The 16664-nt window shown below is 34.4% G+C and overlaps 1 protein-coding gene across 1 annotated transcript in view; it reads right to left on the reverse strand.

Moving 5' to 3' along the window:
• The window catches only part of Nsl1 (NSL1 component of MIS12 kinetochore complex), a 39434-nt gene that overhangs the window by 8528 nt on the left and 14242 nt on the right, over positions 1-16664 (reverse strand). Inside the window, exons 3-5 of the mRNA XM_005329425.5 lie at positions 16043-16173; positions 14348-14402; positions 1629-1696 (exon numbers count right to left, since the gene is read on the reverse strand). Of these exons, the coding sequence (XP_005329482.1) occupies positions 1629-1696; positions 14348-14402; positions 16043-16173 (254 nt within the window). The remainder of the gene's footprint in view (positions 1-1628; positions 1697-14347; positions 14403-16042; positions 16174-16664) is intronic.

Consider the following 16664-nt stretch of genomic DNA (forward strand, 5'->3'; position numbering starts at 1 on the left):
AAAAGTAACAATCAACATTAATCTCAGGTTGTAATACAAACATATGGACGCAGCACTATCTTCAGGTCAAGGCTTTTTTGAGACCTAATTTCTTGGAATTATGGATATTCTCCTTTTATCTTCAAAATAACAGTTTAAGCTGAGGAATTTTTACTAAAAGCTAAGACTAGAAAGATTTACTCTTATCTTACAATGTTTGGTATTAAAATTAAATTCAACAGAATAGAATAACAGAATTTCAGAGCTAAGGATCTAATGTCTGAAATTCTGTATTTTAGGATTAAGGAGTACTTTGCAAAGCTTAATAATCAAGAAGAGGGATCAGTACATTTTTCTTGTAAAGGACCAGACAGTAAATAGTTTTGTTCTGGAGGTTTGTGTCTCTACCATAGGAATGCAATTCTGCTGTTGAAATGTGAAAGAAACCTCAGAAAATAAGTGAATGAATGGACATAGCTATATTTTAGTAAAACTTTGTGGCTCAAGCAGTAGCGTGCTCGCCTGGCATGCGTGCGGCCTGGGTTCAATCCTCAGCACCACATACAAACAAAGATGTTGTGTCCACCAAAAAAAAAAACTAAAAAAATAAATATTAAAAATTCTCTCTTAAAAAAAAAATGGGCTAGGCTGAATTTTAGCTTGGCCTACCCTAATTTGCCAATACCCAATCAAGAACATGCTGAGAGAGAGATAATTACTAGAAAATTATAGAATCAATCCAAACCTCAAAAGAATATTACAGAAAATTAACATTAGATCAGGGGAGATTCTGAAGGAGTTTAAAAATAATTTTCGTATACTAGAAATCCAAATGTTTCCTGTTTGGATAAAATAAATATCAAACCATAAACATTTTCATTATAATAATATTAAGATTCTCCAGTTGGAGGAGTAGTATAATATAGTGATTAAGAGTATAGATTCTAGGTGAGGTGTGGGGATTGCTCAGTGGTAGAGTAAGTCCTTTTAGCATACGCGACGCGAGGCCTTGCATTCAGCTGCCAAATACTACCAATGAGAGAGAGAGAGAGAATATATCAATTCTAGAGCCAAACATTCACGGTTTAAATCCTGGCTTGGCTACCTTAGCATCTCAGTTTCCTTATCTGTAAAATGGGGGAAATATAGTACCTATAACATAGAGTTAGTATAAGGATTAAATGAAGTAATAAATGTAAAGCAGTTATATGGTGCCTGATTCACTCCAAGTAGACAATAAATGTTAGCTAGTATTATTATCCAGAACCATCTAGTGGGCTGCTAATACTCAGCCCATTAGATGATTCTGGATAATAATATCAACCTTTAATATACCTTTAATGTGCCTAATAAAGTGTTCTGAATTTTACTGTTGCTTGATACATTTACTAAACATCTATTTATTTATTTTTAAATATTTTTTTAGTTGTAGAGGGACACACAATATCTTTGTTTATTAATTTATTAGTGCTGAGGATAAAACCAGTGCCTCACACATGCTAGAGGCAAGCACTCTACCACTAAGCCCCAGCCCCAGCCCATTAAACATCTATTTAAAACTGAGAATTAAAACACATATGGATGTTGGGAGTAAATAAGTAGTCATACATTTTGTTCACTTTACACTTTTTTAATCACATAGTTTTTACCTTCATGGCTTCACTGATCACCTTAGCTATGGTTTCCCCTCTGCATTTCAGACTTTCCATTCGAGAATCTACAAAAACATCACCAAGCAATATTAGGTTTTTCAATTAAACAGCAAATCATAGAAGCATTCAGATGCTATCTGGACACAAATCTGTTAGGACCATTTGCTTTAACTTAATCTTCCTTAGATTGCCTTGTAATCTATTAAAACAAACATCCTAGTAAATTAATTTGGATAAATGAAAAGACTATAAGAACATTAAAACAGTGAAGTAAAACTAAAAGTTAGAGGCATAAGTAGTAAGCAAGATTCTACCATGAGCAGTCCTAATAGTGTGTGCTCCTAGAAGAGAGTGTAATATTCATTCTAACATCTCTGAACACCATCATCATATTTTAGAATATAGGTTAATACTTAAGCAAAAGATTTTTTGAACTTCGATATACAATCAGGCTATGGTGGTTATACTAATATCAAACAAAATAAACTCTAAGTCAAAAGTTGTTATCAAAGAGACTTTATTGATAAAAGGAAGGCAATCAATTCAGAAGCTCTATCAATTATTAACACAACAAGAGCTCTGTTTTGGTTACTGTTTGCATGGAATATCTTCATTTATTCTTTCAATTTCAACCTGTTCATGCCTTTGGATTTCAAATGACTCTCTCTAGATGGAATATAGTTCAATCATGTCTTTTTTTCTCCATTTGCCAACTTCTACTTTGAATTAGAGAGTTTTTAGTCTATTTATATTTAAGGTAATTTCTAATATAGAAGGACTTTTGCCACTTTGGTATCTTTTTTTGTATATTATTATACCATTTTTGTTCCTGGGTTCCTTTGTTACTGCCTTCTTTTTGTTTAATTTTTTGTAACATACCATTGTTGTTCTTTTTTAAAATTTTTTTGTTGTTGATGGACCTTTATTTTATTTATCCATATGCAGTGCTGAGAATTGAACCCAGCGCCTCACACATGCTAGGCAAGTGCTCCACCACTGAGCTTCAACCCCAGCCCCTATTTTTGTTCTTTTCTGTTCATTTTTAGTATATTTTCTAGATAATTTGTTAGGTTACAACTGATAACTAGTACAACATGAAAGCAATTTTCAAATCAATATATTAAGGCCTATGCTAGGTGAAAATTAAAATTCTCAGCAAGTGCTATAGTTTGGATCTTTAATGCCCCTAAAAACTCGTGTGTTAAAGGCTTGGTCCCCAGTTTGGCACTATTAGGAGATGGTGGAAATATTAAGAGGTGGGGTCTAGCAGGAGGGCTTCACACAAGGGGATTGTGGAACCCCAGTACCTTCCTCTTCTCTCTTTCTCTTACTAGCCATGAGGTGAGAAGTTTTATTCTGTTGCACATTCCTGTCATGATGTGCCAAGATAAGGCCAACTGATCGTGGACTGATACCTCTAAAACTGTGAGTTGAAATAAACCTTTTCTTTTCATAAGTTGATTATTTCAAGTATTTGTTATAGTAATTGGTGAGTAATACAGTGATTTATTTTTAAATATATGCAGGTATTTCTTTGCAACTAAAACAAACCTCATTTAAAATTTCAAATATATCTAAAGATATGATGCCATGTTAAACTTTCAGTTTTTGACTGAGCCTTATATGATACACTAACAATATCAAGTGTTGGTAAGGATATGAAGCAAGTGGAACAATTACCATGCCTGCTTATTGAAATGTAAACTGAAAAACTTTCTGCAGTAGCTATAAAGACTAAATATATGCCTATCACATGACACAAAAACTATTTCTAGATTTATATCCATAAGAAATGAGTACAAAACCAATATATGAATATTCAGAGTTGCACTACGCATATAGTCCAAATCTTCAAACAATCCAAATGACAATTAGTGGAAGAACAGAAATAAACTGTTTATAGACACATGGTAGAATACTACACAACAATGAAAAAACCTTTTTTACTACTCTTAAGACATGGATGAAATCTCAAAGAAACAACTCAGAGCTAAAGAAGGCAACACAAGAGTACATAACTGTACAATTCCATTTATACGAAGTTCAAGAACAGATAAAACAAATCTATAATGATGTAAGTCAGAAAAGTGGTCATCTCTAGTAGAAGTAGAATACTGACCAAAAAGAGGTATAAGGAAACTTTTGGGGATACTGGAAGATACTGGAATGTTACACCGAGTGTCTATAAAATTAGGAAACAGGATACACATGTGTTAGTTCCATTTTCAAATGATATGCTCAATATCTTTTTAAAGCAATAGGCCCTATTGTTAATCTAAAAAAATGTAACAAATACACTATTTTACTTATGCTTTCAGGTTCTTTTGATACTCCAAATTATATTTATTGCATAATTATAAACATAATGGGAACATTATTTGAAAATGCAGAGCTTAAAAATAAGTATATCCTTCTTTCCAACTATGCAGACACTGAATACCTAAATCAAGGTGGCAGGTACAAGTACATATGTGTATAAATTCACCAAGCTGTGCACTGCACGTTATACCAACATACAGACACACACACACAATGAACACAATATATTTTAGCATTTACTGTAGAAAGTTATCTTACTTTTACTTATATAGTAAGGCAATCCTAATCGTCTTCATTGTTACTGCATGGTTTACAAAATGATCTATCACCTGAGTGATTCTGTTCAATGTTTTATTAACAGTACCATAATTATGTTCACCAATTTGTGAAGCCTTCACTATGATTCTCTAATTGGAAGATTCTTAGAGACTAAGAACTATCAATGACTAATGTAAAGAATTCCTAAAACACCTCATTACTTTTTTGGTCTATAAACTTATATGTTGCTGAACAACAAAGCTTTCCATCTGTTACACATGCAATGCAAAAGTATATTGGGCTTGTATACAAAACGTAGTTAGGTCCTAAGTTTGAATAAAGATTGTCACACATGAATGTCTAAAGGGATATGCTAAAGTTGTGCAGGACATATAAGACATTTGTATCCCTGGCCTGAGTATGAAATGCCAGCTATACCCTTCTCGTTACTATGGTAACTCAAAAATGTCCCCCAACTTTTTAAAAAGGACCACTAGGGGGCAGTACCTGTTCCAAGGAGAACTCTAGTATTCTTTATCTTCTAGAACTACTTTGGGAACAGGAACCTCATGCTCTCATCTTATGATCTCTGGTGTCGAACACCTAACATGTAGAAGTGCACAATAGTTATGATGGAGCTAGGCTATATAATAGAGAATACTATACAGGCACAAAAGGGAGAGGTCAATCTAACAGGAAAACTGAAGGGAAAAGAAAATCACAGGTGTTGTAAGAGAGCTGCCTTAAAAGAGGATTTGGTGCTTTGAGGAGTTTGGGGACTATAGGGATAGGAGGTGGGTGGCAGAGGATATGCTATACCAAAACAAGGGAATAAATCAAGAAATAGGAGAAAACAGGAACCAGGAAATGTGATCCAGAACAGGAGACAAGTAAAGGAAATTCCCAGAATGATAATGAAAGGAACAGATAGGATGAAAGCTCTCTGCAGCAGGCTTAGAGAGTACCCAGTCCAGATTTGGAATAGGAAGGTGGAATGTTCCCAGAATATTTCCAAGAAAAGAAAGGAATTTAAAAGTGGATTTGATGGATAACCTGAAGTGTTTGGGAAAGAACGAACCAAAAAGAAAATTAAAGCAATTATCCTTCCAGAAGGGAGCAAAAAACTATTCAAGAAAGAAATACACTCATAGTAATAATTACCTGACTCAGATTGAAGAACATTTATACAGTCATAACAATATAAATACTAAATACTACTGATTTTTTTTACAAGAATGACTGAGATTTGGTTAAAACTAATGCTTGTGAGATGATTCTATTAAGAAATCTGACAATGAAAGGGAAGATTTCAGGAAAGAAATACCACATGAAAGTTTTCTTTACTTGTTCCTACTTAGCCCATTCCTACAATAGTACACATTGCCATGCCAATCTACATTATGTAATTTTAGTAACCCTGTAAGGCAAGCAGATTTCATTTGCCTTCTTTTATAGGTTAAAAAAATTATCTAATCTACAATTGAAGAGAATTAGAATTTACATCTCCTAGAATCCAAAGCATGTACTCTTCTATATTCTATATGTAACTTTCCCAAATACCACTTTGCCAGGAATTACACTATTTTCAGAAGAACAGAGGTTATGAAATATTTAAAAGTTAGCTCAAGCAAGGGTGAGGATATAGTTCAGTGGTATAGAACTTGCCTAGCATGCACAAGACACTGAATTTGATCCCTAGCACCACAAAAAGAAAATTAGCTCCAACATAATGAAAATATCTTGAAATAAAAATAATCATGCCTAATAAAGAATTAAAATAGCACAATTATGGAGTTAAATGTTTTAACTATTAACTTTATAATATTTTTGAGTTAAGTAAATTAAATTCTTTGCATTTAAAAAACTAAGCAGTATCAATAATTTTAAGAACAGAACTAAAGATTTTTAAAAAGAGACAAGGTAGGAGGAGATACATTTAAAAAGATCACTAAATATATGACTATGCTGTCTGATAATGGAATAATAAATAATTTCCAACATTAATATCTGTTTAGGAAATTTCAAAATATACAAACATCTCACTCCCTCACTCACGATTACTCTAAGTGAATTTTTCACATTTTTTAACTGTGAGAGCATATACAAAATCCCAATACAAAATCTAATTTAAGAATGTCTCACATGTAGATGTCTGGTCCATGCCATGCGGAATATGGAATAGGCAGAAGCATTCTCAATAGCCTCAATGAGACAATTTTGCCAGGCATAATGGCACAAGCCTATCATCTCAGTGACTCCAGCAGCTGAGACAGGATAGCAAGCTCGAGGCCAATCTCAACAACTTAGGCCCTAACCAACTAAGCAAGACCCTGTCTCTAAATAAAAAATAAAAAGGGCTGGGGAGGTGGTTCAGTGGTAAAACGCCCATGGGTTCAATACCCAGACTAAAACAAACAAACAAAAAAACCCAAATCTTCATGGCACCACTACTTACCCTCTTTACCACAAACAATGGTGGAATCCAAAGTTTAGGGATCTAGACTTTGCCCTGAAAAAAATCCTACCTAAACATCACATAGTAAAAATTATGCACCTGAAATGTGATATTCCTAATATCTTTTATCACCAATGTGTAGTATTTCAGCTACATTGGTATGTTCAACAAGCCTTTAAGGGGGAGCCTAAAAACTCACTCATTTCTAATAATTTTCAATTTTTTTTTTGTCAAGGGGGAATGTATTTCTAATTCCAAAGCCCAGACTTTGAACTTATAAAACATAACTACTTATAAGTGCATGGCTACCTGTAAATATTGTAGCCTAAGAAGAACAGCATTGTTAAGAAAGAAGAGGAAATGCATTTAAATCTCCTGCTTGTAGAGTTAGTAAAGAACTGAAGTATTATTAAGGCTGCTGTATGAAACTTAAAATAGCTCCTTGCCATCACATGTTTAATGAAGAACAAAGAAAAAAAAGAAGAAGAAAGAGAAAGGGGGGAGGGAGGGAGAAGGAGAGGACAGAAGGGAGGGAGAGCTCTTCAAATTAATTTCAAGGACTTTTAAAAAAAGGGCAAGATAGAGGCAATTATTCATTATACTAGTAGAATTATAAAAGGTTGTTACTGACAAATGAGAACCACATTTTATTGGTAGACAGTTAAGTTAATCAGTAGATATCTTCAAGGATATTAAAAAATGTTTGTCCTTAAAAATGTGGAAGTTAAGCACCCTTGAGAATGCTGCCTTCCCTAGCTGCTGCTTTCTAAAACACAGGGAAATGAAAAAGTAGAAATGAAAGATTGAGTAATCAGCCTAGTTTTGCTTTCGGGTTATCACAGTGACTAAAGTAGGAAACATGAACTTCCAAAGCAGGCACAAATTCAGGAATTCAGCAAAAATGTATTAACTGACTGTTTGTTTTCTATTTCCAATGTATGTTATGCATATGAATAAGCAAGATCACATAACACAGGATGACTGGTTTGTAGTGGTTTCTGAGAATACAACTAAAATCATTAATTAGAACCATGAATAGGAAAACAGCATCCCTGGTAAAAATGAAAACAAAAACTAAGCCATGATTTATGATTTTCTAGAACTTAAAGAGATCTGCTTATTGGACATAATCCTCCACACCCATTCCCACATATACCTTGCCACTTCCTTCAGCACCGTGAAGTCTCTCTAAGGCATTGTTAAACCCCTTACCCTCACTCATTTTATCTGGCCTCAGAGAAATCGCTAATCTTAGCTTGTAAAGTTCTTTCCCTTTGTTCACTCCACTGTATTCAGTGGATTTTATTCCATAAATACCTAAGCTCATTCCTGATTTAGGAACTTTGATCTAGCTCTTCCCTCTGCTTAGAGAGCTCTTCCTCTTGATGGTCACCAAATAAAATTCCTTCCTGTTACTACCACAGAAATGTGTTTCCTATCACTTAAACACATCATCTTGGCACTGATGTCACTAACTTATTTTTGTATATATTACTTTTTCCTCCCACTAGAATGTAAGCTTCACAAAGCAAAGACTTTGTGTTGCTGCTCACATTATGTCCTCCATGCTGGGAACAGTTCTGGCACACAGTAGACATTCAACATGTATGATTAAATGGACAAAGGCATAATAGTCACACACTAAGTATTTATGAGCACGGTGCTATCACACTGGCTACATATAATGTAAATATACTGGAAAAAATTTCATAGAACTTTCAGTTGTATGTGTGAAAGAGAGACTATAAATAAGGAAACCCACAAATAAATTATAACAAGTAGTATTAAAGAAATAAACATGTTATGATAAAGATCTAGGGAGACATTTTAATTAGGATGGTTAGGAAAGAACTCTGAGAGGGTAACATTTATGAGAAAGAAAACATGGGAAGAGGAGGGGAAGCATGTGTGAAAGTGAGACACCTTCAATGAACTGAAAGATGGGTAGGCAATGGGGGGCGATAGCCAAAGGAAAGTGCCTGAAATGGATTTAGAGAGGCAAGTAGGGGTCAAATCATCTAAGGGAATGCAGAGAAGTTCAAACTTTATTACATATATATGTATGTATATTTTTTTAAAAATATTTTTTCAGTTGTCAATGGACCTTTATTTATTTAAAATGGTGCTGAGAATCAAACCCAGATCCTCACGCATGCAAGGCAAGAGCTCTACCACTGAGCTACAACACCAGCCCTGTATGTATATTTTTATATCAAAAGATTTAGGAATTTTAAGCAGAGGAATGCAAATTGATTTGTGTTTTTAAAAAGTATCCTAGATTTCTAGTCAAGTGATCTTGGAAGTTCATAAAACACCCTATCTTTGCCTCAATGTTGGATACAAAAATCAATCAATCTATCTATCTACCTACCAGCACTGAGGATTGATTCCAGAGGTGCTTTACAAACACTGAGTAACACCCCCGATCCTTTTTGAGACAGGATCCTGCTAAATTGCTGAGGCTGGCCTTCAAACTTGTAATCCTCCTGCCTCAGGTTCCTGAGCTAATTAATGGGATTACAACTGTGGATCACATCCATGCCCATGCAAGGCAAAAGTAGCCAGAAATTTGTCTCCTACAAAAATGAAAAGGGTTAAATGTGTTCCAGAAGAGCAGGAAATGGAAAGTGTCCATTTCACTTTTGAAACCAAGGGCTGAGGTGAGTTTTCCCACCTTGAAAAACAGGCTGGGGGAAAAAAAAAAAAAGCCTGCCTTCCACCACTGTCAGGATCTGAAGCTTACTTAAATCTATAGCAAAAACAATGAGAAACAAATAATGCCTCAAGGCCTGGACCTGGACCAGGCCATATGCCGACTGACTGGCTCCAGTATCAATAGTGGGATATGAGCCAATTTAAGATATGGTTCTTATATGGGATTGTTGAGACCAAATGAAGGCAACCACAAAAATACTGGACAAGGAAGGGTGAAAGCAAAAACAGGAAAATAAGCACAAGAAAAATTCTATTCAAGAAGAGCATGAAAAAATTCTAACACGTGAAGAAATTAAAAACATGAAAGATGACTGATATAACTAATGTTGGGGAGAGGAACCTCCTGCAGATGAAATTAAAATACAGCAACCTGATGATGACTTCAAAAACTATTTGAGACCCCCAGGTGCAGTGGTGCACACCTGTAATCCCAGAGATTAGGAGGCTGAGGCAGGAGAATCACAAATTTGCAGCTAGTCTCAGCAACTTATCAAGGCCCTAAACAACTCAGTGAGACCTTGTCTCAAAATAAAAAAGAGGGCTGGGGCTGTAGCTCAGTGGAAGAGCATTTGGCTATCATGTGTGAGGCACTGGGTTCAATTCTCAGTACCACATAAAATAAGTGAAATAAAGGTCCATTGAAAACTAAAGAATATTTTTTGAAAAATAAGATAAAAAATAAAAAAGGGCTGAGGATATAGCTCAGTGGTAAGGTGCCTCTGGATTCAATCCTCAGTACCAAAAAAAGCAAAAAAAAAAAAAAAAAAAAGTTCTGGATTCTCCAATAGCTAAAGAAAATCAGAACACACATCACAAAAGAAAAAAAATAATAAATTAAAAACAAGTGTAATATAAAAATAGAAAAACTGATTAGCAAAATTGAAAGACTAGGATAAAGATTTTCTAGAAGATGTGAAAGTATATAGGCAGATGTTAGTGGAAGATGGGAGGAAAGAGGAATCAAGGAACAAAAACAATTTTTCAAAAAAATTCAAGAACTATGTGTATATAATCCCATTTAAATAAAATTGCCTTGACCCTTACTTCACTATATTCATAAAAATTAAGATGGATCATAGATCTAGAAATAAAACTAGAACCTAAATAAATAAATAAAATTGCCAACAGGTGAAGAAATTACCAATTAAAAACCATGAAGGTAAACTATATATTGTTGAGTGAAAAAAACATTGACAAAACACAACGTATTATGTAATATTTATATAAGAAAGCAACTTAAAAACTTCTGTGCTATCTGTGTACAAATGCACTAATAAAAACATAAAATTGGATATACCAAACTCCTAACAGTAGTTGCCTATTTGAAGGTGTATGCAATCAGGTAGCCTTAGGAAAAGAGGCTATGGTATATTATCATTTCCTAATTGTTTAAAATTCTTAATTATGTTAATTTTTAGGATAAACTTATATTTATTAAAAACACAAAAACTAACTATAGAGCCAGGCATGGTGGCACAGGCCTGTAATCCCAATGACTCTAGAGGCAGAGACAGGAGGATTGCCTTTGAAGTCAGCCTTAGTAATTCAGAGAGGCCTTCAGAAACTTAGCAAGACCCTATCTTAAAAAATAAAAAGGGCTGGGGATGTAGCTCAGTGGTAAAGTGCCCCTCGATTCAATCCTATTATCAAAATAATAAAAACATAACTATAAAAATATTTAAAATACAACCACAATTTAAAACCAAGTTAGATCTATGCCAGTTCAACCGGAGGATTTCCACCATAAATTTGAGTTAGAAGACTAAATTGTAGATAACCTGATGTATGAATCACTTTTATGTAAAATAAATTATGCCCCCAAATTATCCAGTTTATACATGCTCCTATAAAATTATATGTGCAGAGAAAAATGGTCTCATACCAGCTTAACTTTCAATATCTAAAGGAGTGGCAGATGAGAAGGGAGAGAGGACACCAAAACAAAAAGAAAAAAAAAATAGAACAGTATCCTTGATTTTAAAAGGAGAATAATATGAGCTCATCTATACAAAAATTTTTGCATTAATATTTCTTGCATGCACTTGATCTTAGTGTTGGAGCATGCCCCCTTAGCCTTGAGTAATGGGGGGTGGAACTGGCTATGGGAGGCAAGTGGGCCTCACCTTGGCAAGGAAGTGTAACTCAGGATTTGGGCATCACCCAAGGGGACTGGGCTACATCCCCGTTTGTTGTAACACAATCTCTTGCCTTATTTGGGTAGAATTTTCTATCAAATGTCTTTCCCCTAAATAAAAACAGGGATTTTTTTTTGGGGGGGCGGGTGTGCTTGCTCTCTTGCCTCTTGCTTCCCTTATTTTCCTTGCCCTCCAATGTGGGAGCTGACACCTGAGGTCTCAGAGCCGTCCCTGATCCCCGAAAAACATATTTCTTGTTTGTGTAGTCTTTTCGTTGACAGCCCAATTCACACAGAGGGACCCTGACTCCATTGCCTGCGCAGGACATGGGCAATAGTTGGCGCCTAGAACAGGGACATTCTTCGTGAATTTCAGGCATTTGGTAGGTGTGGCTTTCTCTCCAATAGTAAGAAGTGTGTGTATATTTGCAGAGTATTGTGGATTGGTTTGTGAAAGTGAGAGGAGGGAGGAAGGTAAGTGGACATAAAAAATAAAATAAACTATGGGGAATTCTTTGTCTTCAGAGAGAGAAATCTATTTTGCAACTCAGAAGACAATCAAGGGAAGGTGAGGCCCACTTGCCTCACTGCATGTGATTCCACACCCCCATTACTCAAGGCTAAGGGGACATGCTCAGCTCCTATTCAGGGCAGCCTGACAAGTTAGGACATAGAGAAGTGAGAGCTTAAGATATGGGAAAAGGGGAGGGGCAACAATAATAAACAGAAGTGATATCAGTAAGTGGTAGACTAAAATAAAGCAGGTGGAGGTGATAGAATATGACCATAAGGGTCATAAGGGAATTTGACACAGACTCTCTGGGAAGATCCTCTGATGAGGTGATAGTTTGATAGAGAATTTAAAGAAGTGAGAGAGTTGGGCAGATAGTTTCAGAGAGAAATGTGTTTCAGGTAGAGGAAAGCAGCAAGCCTGAAAGTCACAGGACTACGATGAGCTTGGAACATCCTGGAACAGCAAAGATGCTATTGTGATTGAAGCACAATAAGCAAGGATAAGAGTGAGAAAAACACCAGGGTCAGAGATGATATCAGAGAAGCAGCCAGGGACCAAATCACTGGGGATCTCCTAGAACAGGTGAAGTATAATGAAAGAAACTGGAGGGTTTTTAAGTAAGAGGTAACAACCTGATTTTGCTTTAAAAGAATTCTCTGGATATGGTATAAAAAAATAGGACTGAAAAAAAAGAAAAAAAAATAGGACTGAAAAGGAGACTAGTAAGGAAACTATTACAGTAGTCCTACTAAGAGAATATGATGAGGGCTGAGGATGTAGCTCAGTGGTAAAGTATTTGCTTAGCATACTCAAGGCCTTGGGTTCAATCCCCAGAGAGAGAGAAAGCCTATGATAAATAGAACAAAAGTATTAAGAGGTAGATTTGGTGAGTGGCAGCTGATTTGGAATGTTTGTTTCAAGATAAACCTCCAGGATCTGCTGGAGGTTTAAGGGTGTAGATATCAAACAATTTTACTTCTAATTCTGGTGACATGTTAAAAATGTGATTTAAACTATTTTTGCTTGTTAATGTTTTCAAATATGCATACATTATTTATATGATTAAGAAAAACAATACATTTTCCAAAAGATATACACTAATTAATCCTTTCCTTACTTTTGAGATTAGAAGGATATGACATGGAAGATTTTTATACTAATGCTATGTAACCAGAATGTTGGGAGTAAAATCACATACACCTTCAAATGATCCTTTAAGTAATCTGTATTCCCTCCTAGATAAAAAGGTTACCAGGTTTCTTTAGATGAAAATTAACTGTATCTAAAAAGAGATACTTCAGTATATTTTAAAGAAACAAATTTCAGTTACTGTTTTTATGCTGTGCAAAATCAAAACAAATACATGTCAATCACTGTATTTGGAAACTACTCATATTTGATGAACCATGATAATTGATTAAGCATTAAGTTCTAGGTCAGTTTTTAAAAGTCAAACTGTGAATTTTGTGATTTTAATCAACTTCAGAACAGTTTCTAATGCTTGTACTTGTCCTTCTCAGTTTATCCTGCTGGTTTAGGAGATTTGGGAAATTGGGGAGGGGAGAGAGAGGTATGAAAAAAAAGAGTTCAGAATTCAAGACAGGGTATTTCAAGCCATGAGCATAACTATTTCAATCAAATAAATCAAGGGTTTTGCTAGGTTCCCCCCCCCAATAATTGTTCAGAAATGGCATTTTTGAGTGCCAAAGGAAATTTCAAAAAGTCTGTTAGGAAGATTGCTAAACTTTTAAAATGTGAGAATAGACATTTAAAAATATGCATGACTCATATTTTTAGCAATGTCAGCTCTATTGCTGCATTTCCATGTTTGTTTGTATTGATTTTATTTATCTGTGTTTTAAGGGAGACATCTAAGTGGAAATAAAACTAGGTTCAAAGGTACAATAAATACTTATCTCTTAAGTTCAATGTAACTTTATTTATTAGATTTTATTTTGTAAACAAGGATAACTTTGTTTAATAGTATAACTTTGACTGTAATGCAAAGAACAGACGGTAACAGCAATTAGAGACAGGGTTATTATAATAAAATTAGAAATGGGCATGTGTTATAGTAATCTAGGTCAGGAGAAAGCTTTATAAAGTCTAGATTCCTGGGTCCAGCCCTAGAGATTCAAAGACAGCAGGTTTAGAGCAAATTCTCAGAACTCTGAATGAAGAGTAAAATATGAATGACTGGTAGTTAAGTTTAAGTATCAAAGGAAGACATCTTTGATGCTGTACCTTTAGAAGAACAGCAAGAACTTAATAAAAATCACAAGCTCATGCTTCATTTTTACCATAAATGAACACTGTCTTACCTGAATCAGGATCATATTTTAGATCCAATGGAGATACAACAGGTCGGTACTGTTTCTGCAAATAGCATAAATAAAACAGACAATTTAATCATATAATGTCTCACGTAATGTCTTTCAACTAATGTAAGAAAATATACTATGTAATCAATAATACCGTTTTTTAAGGGGGAAAAATATATTTTAGATCCTGAAATCTGTAGGAAAGGGAGGAAAAAAGGTGAGGTCAGGAAGTCCAATTTATATCTTTTATAGTACTGCCACCTGCTGCATACACTAAGAAATAGCACCATAAAAACAGGTATAATCAGAAAAACCAATCAAGTAAATTAAAAACAGAGACTGAATGTTTTGTTTAAGGTACAGGGCAGTCTCCAAATAATGAATAACTGCATTTCAAAAGTTCATTTAGGAAAACTCAAAATTCGTATTTCCACAGAAATGCCATTCTAAATGATAGTTGAGCTATCATATCATCACACTAAAATCTATATATCCTATGTTAACACTTGAACTACTTTAGAACTATTGGTAATTCCACAGTTCAGGCAACAAGAAAGAGGAAAATATTTCTTCTTATTCCTGCCCAAAGCCAAAAGGAGCAAAAAGAGTTTAAAAAAATGTAATAAAGTTTAAAAAAGAAAGAATTCTTTAGTATCTTCACTCCATCCATTTTACCTCACTTTTAAACAAGTACAGTGGGTACATCACCTAGGCAAGGAGGGAGACAGTAGAAAATACACATGCTTAGAATGTTTTTCTCAAGAAATTTTAAAGTGGTAACGGATTAGGTATTTGAAGAATAACTGCTATGGAAGAAAAAGAGAAACGATCTCCTTATAATTTTTTTTTCATAGAATGATGACTAAAGTGTTTTAAAGTTTTAAGCCCAGTCTTTAATGCCCTAGAACAATCCCTGAAAGGGAAAAGACTAGAAGACTTACATGCAAAAGTATGCTGATTTCAAATACTTAAGGCAAATAGTATAGAATAATCTAAAAGCAGCAAAAATTTCGTATTCAATGGGCAATGCCACTTCCAATAAACCTTCCACAATCCCTAAGGTAACATTTAGATCTAATTTGCTTTGTGGACTTATTTTGTATTTATTCCAGTCCTAATAAATCTGAAAGATGAAGGTATAATACAGTTAATACTAACATTTACAGTAATTGGAAGAAGCAAGCCTATCATTCTGCCTATCTAAAGAAATCAGTCTGAAGGAGTTGACTTCCTGATCTTATGACCCAGATGGTTGAGTTTTAAAGCAAAAAAAAAAAAAAAAATTATACATAATTCATAAAGCAAATTTGGAATTTCAGCGTTATAAATAAGTACTCAAAATAATTTTCTCCACCAATTTAACTAAAGGGTTATTCCAAAATACACAACCATATACAAATAATATTCCAAATACAAATAAGAACTAGAAAACAGTTAGAAGATAAATTTCCTTTCCCTTCCTGGTCTCAGAATCATTAAGTCATCATCAGGCTTCCATCTCCAATTTCAATTTTAACATCACCTGTGTTCCACACTTCATACGACTTAGATCAGGAATAAGTCTTAAGAGACAAATAGTACTGATTAAGACAGGAAAGACAAAGAGAACAAAATATCATCTATCTCCATGTGGTTCACATATTTTATTTTTTTATTGTGGTAAAATATACATAAAAATTAAATAAATCATCTTACCAGAGCTTCATGTTGTGCCTTTAAGGTTTTGATGACACATTCAAGGATCTTTCTGGGATACTGCTTACGTTTTGTTGCTATATCTACTATGACTTCATCAAACTGATCTTCAAGTATTTTGATGTCAGAATCTATTTCAGAAAAAAATAATAACTAAAAGAAGTTCTTAAAACTCACTATACATATTAGTATGGAAATTGTTATAAGTAAATTAAATTTAGAAAACACAAATAACTAAAGAAAACATATATGGCAAGTTAATAGACACTCCTACTTTGGTGATTAATTAATTTACTCATTCAACAATCCTTTTTTTTTTTTTTTTTCTTAGTACCAGGGATTGAACTCAGGGGCACTTGACCACTGAGCCATAACCCCAGTTCTATTTTATATTTTATTTAGAGACAGGGTCTCACTGTGTTGCTTAGCATCATGCTTTTGCTGAGGCTGGCTTTGAGGCATGTGCCACTGCACCCAGCTGAACAATCCACTTTTGAGCACCAATAGGAAGTCAGGCCTAAACCAGAGAAATATAAATGTTAATCTAATATGATCCCAAGAAACAGATAACTGCAATTGATAAATCAACAGAGGTATTAGTAAAATATCATCAGGACACAGA

Source organism: Ictidomys tridecemlineatus, chromosome 10 (genome assembly GCF_052094955.1).
Source record: "Ictidomys tridecemlineatus isolate mIctTri1 chromosome 10, mIctTri1.hap1, whole genome shotgun sequence".
Classification (NCBI taxonomy): Eukaryota; Metazoa; Chordata; class Mammalia; order Rodentia; family Sciuridae; genus Ictidomys; species Ictidomys tridecemlineatus.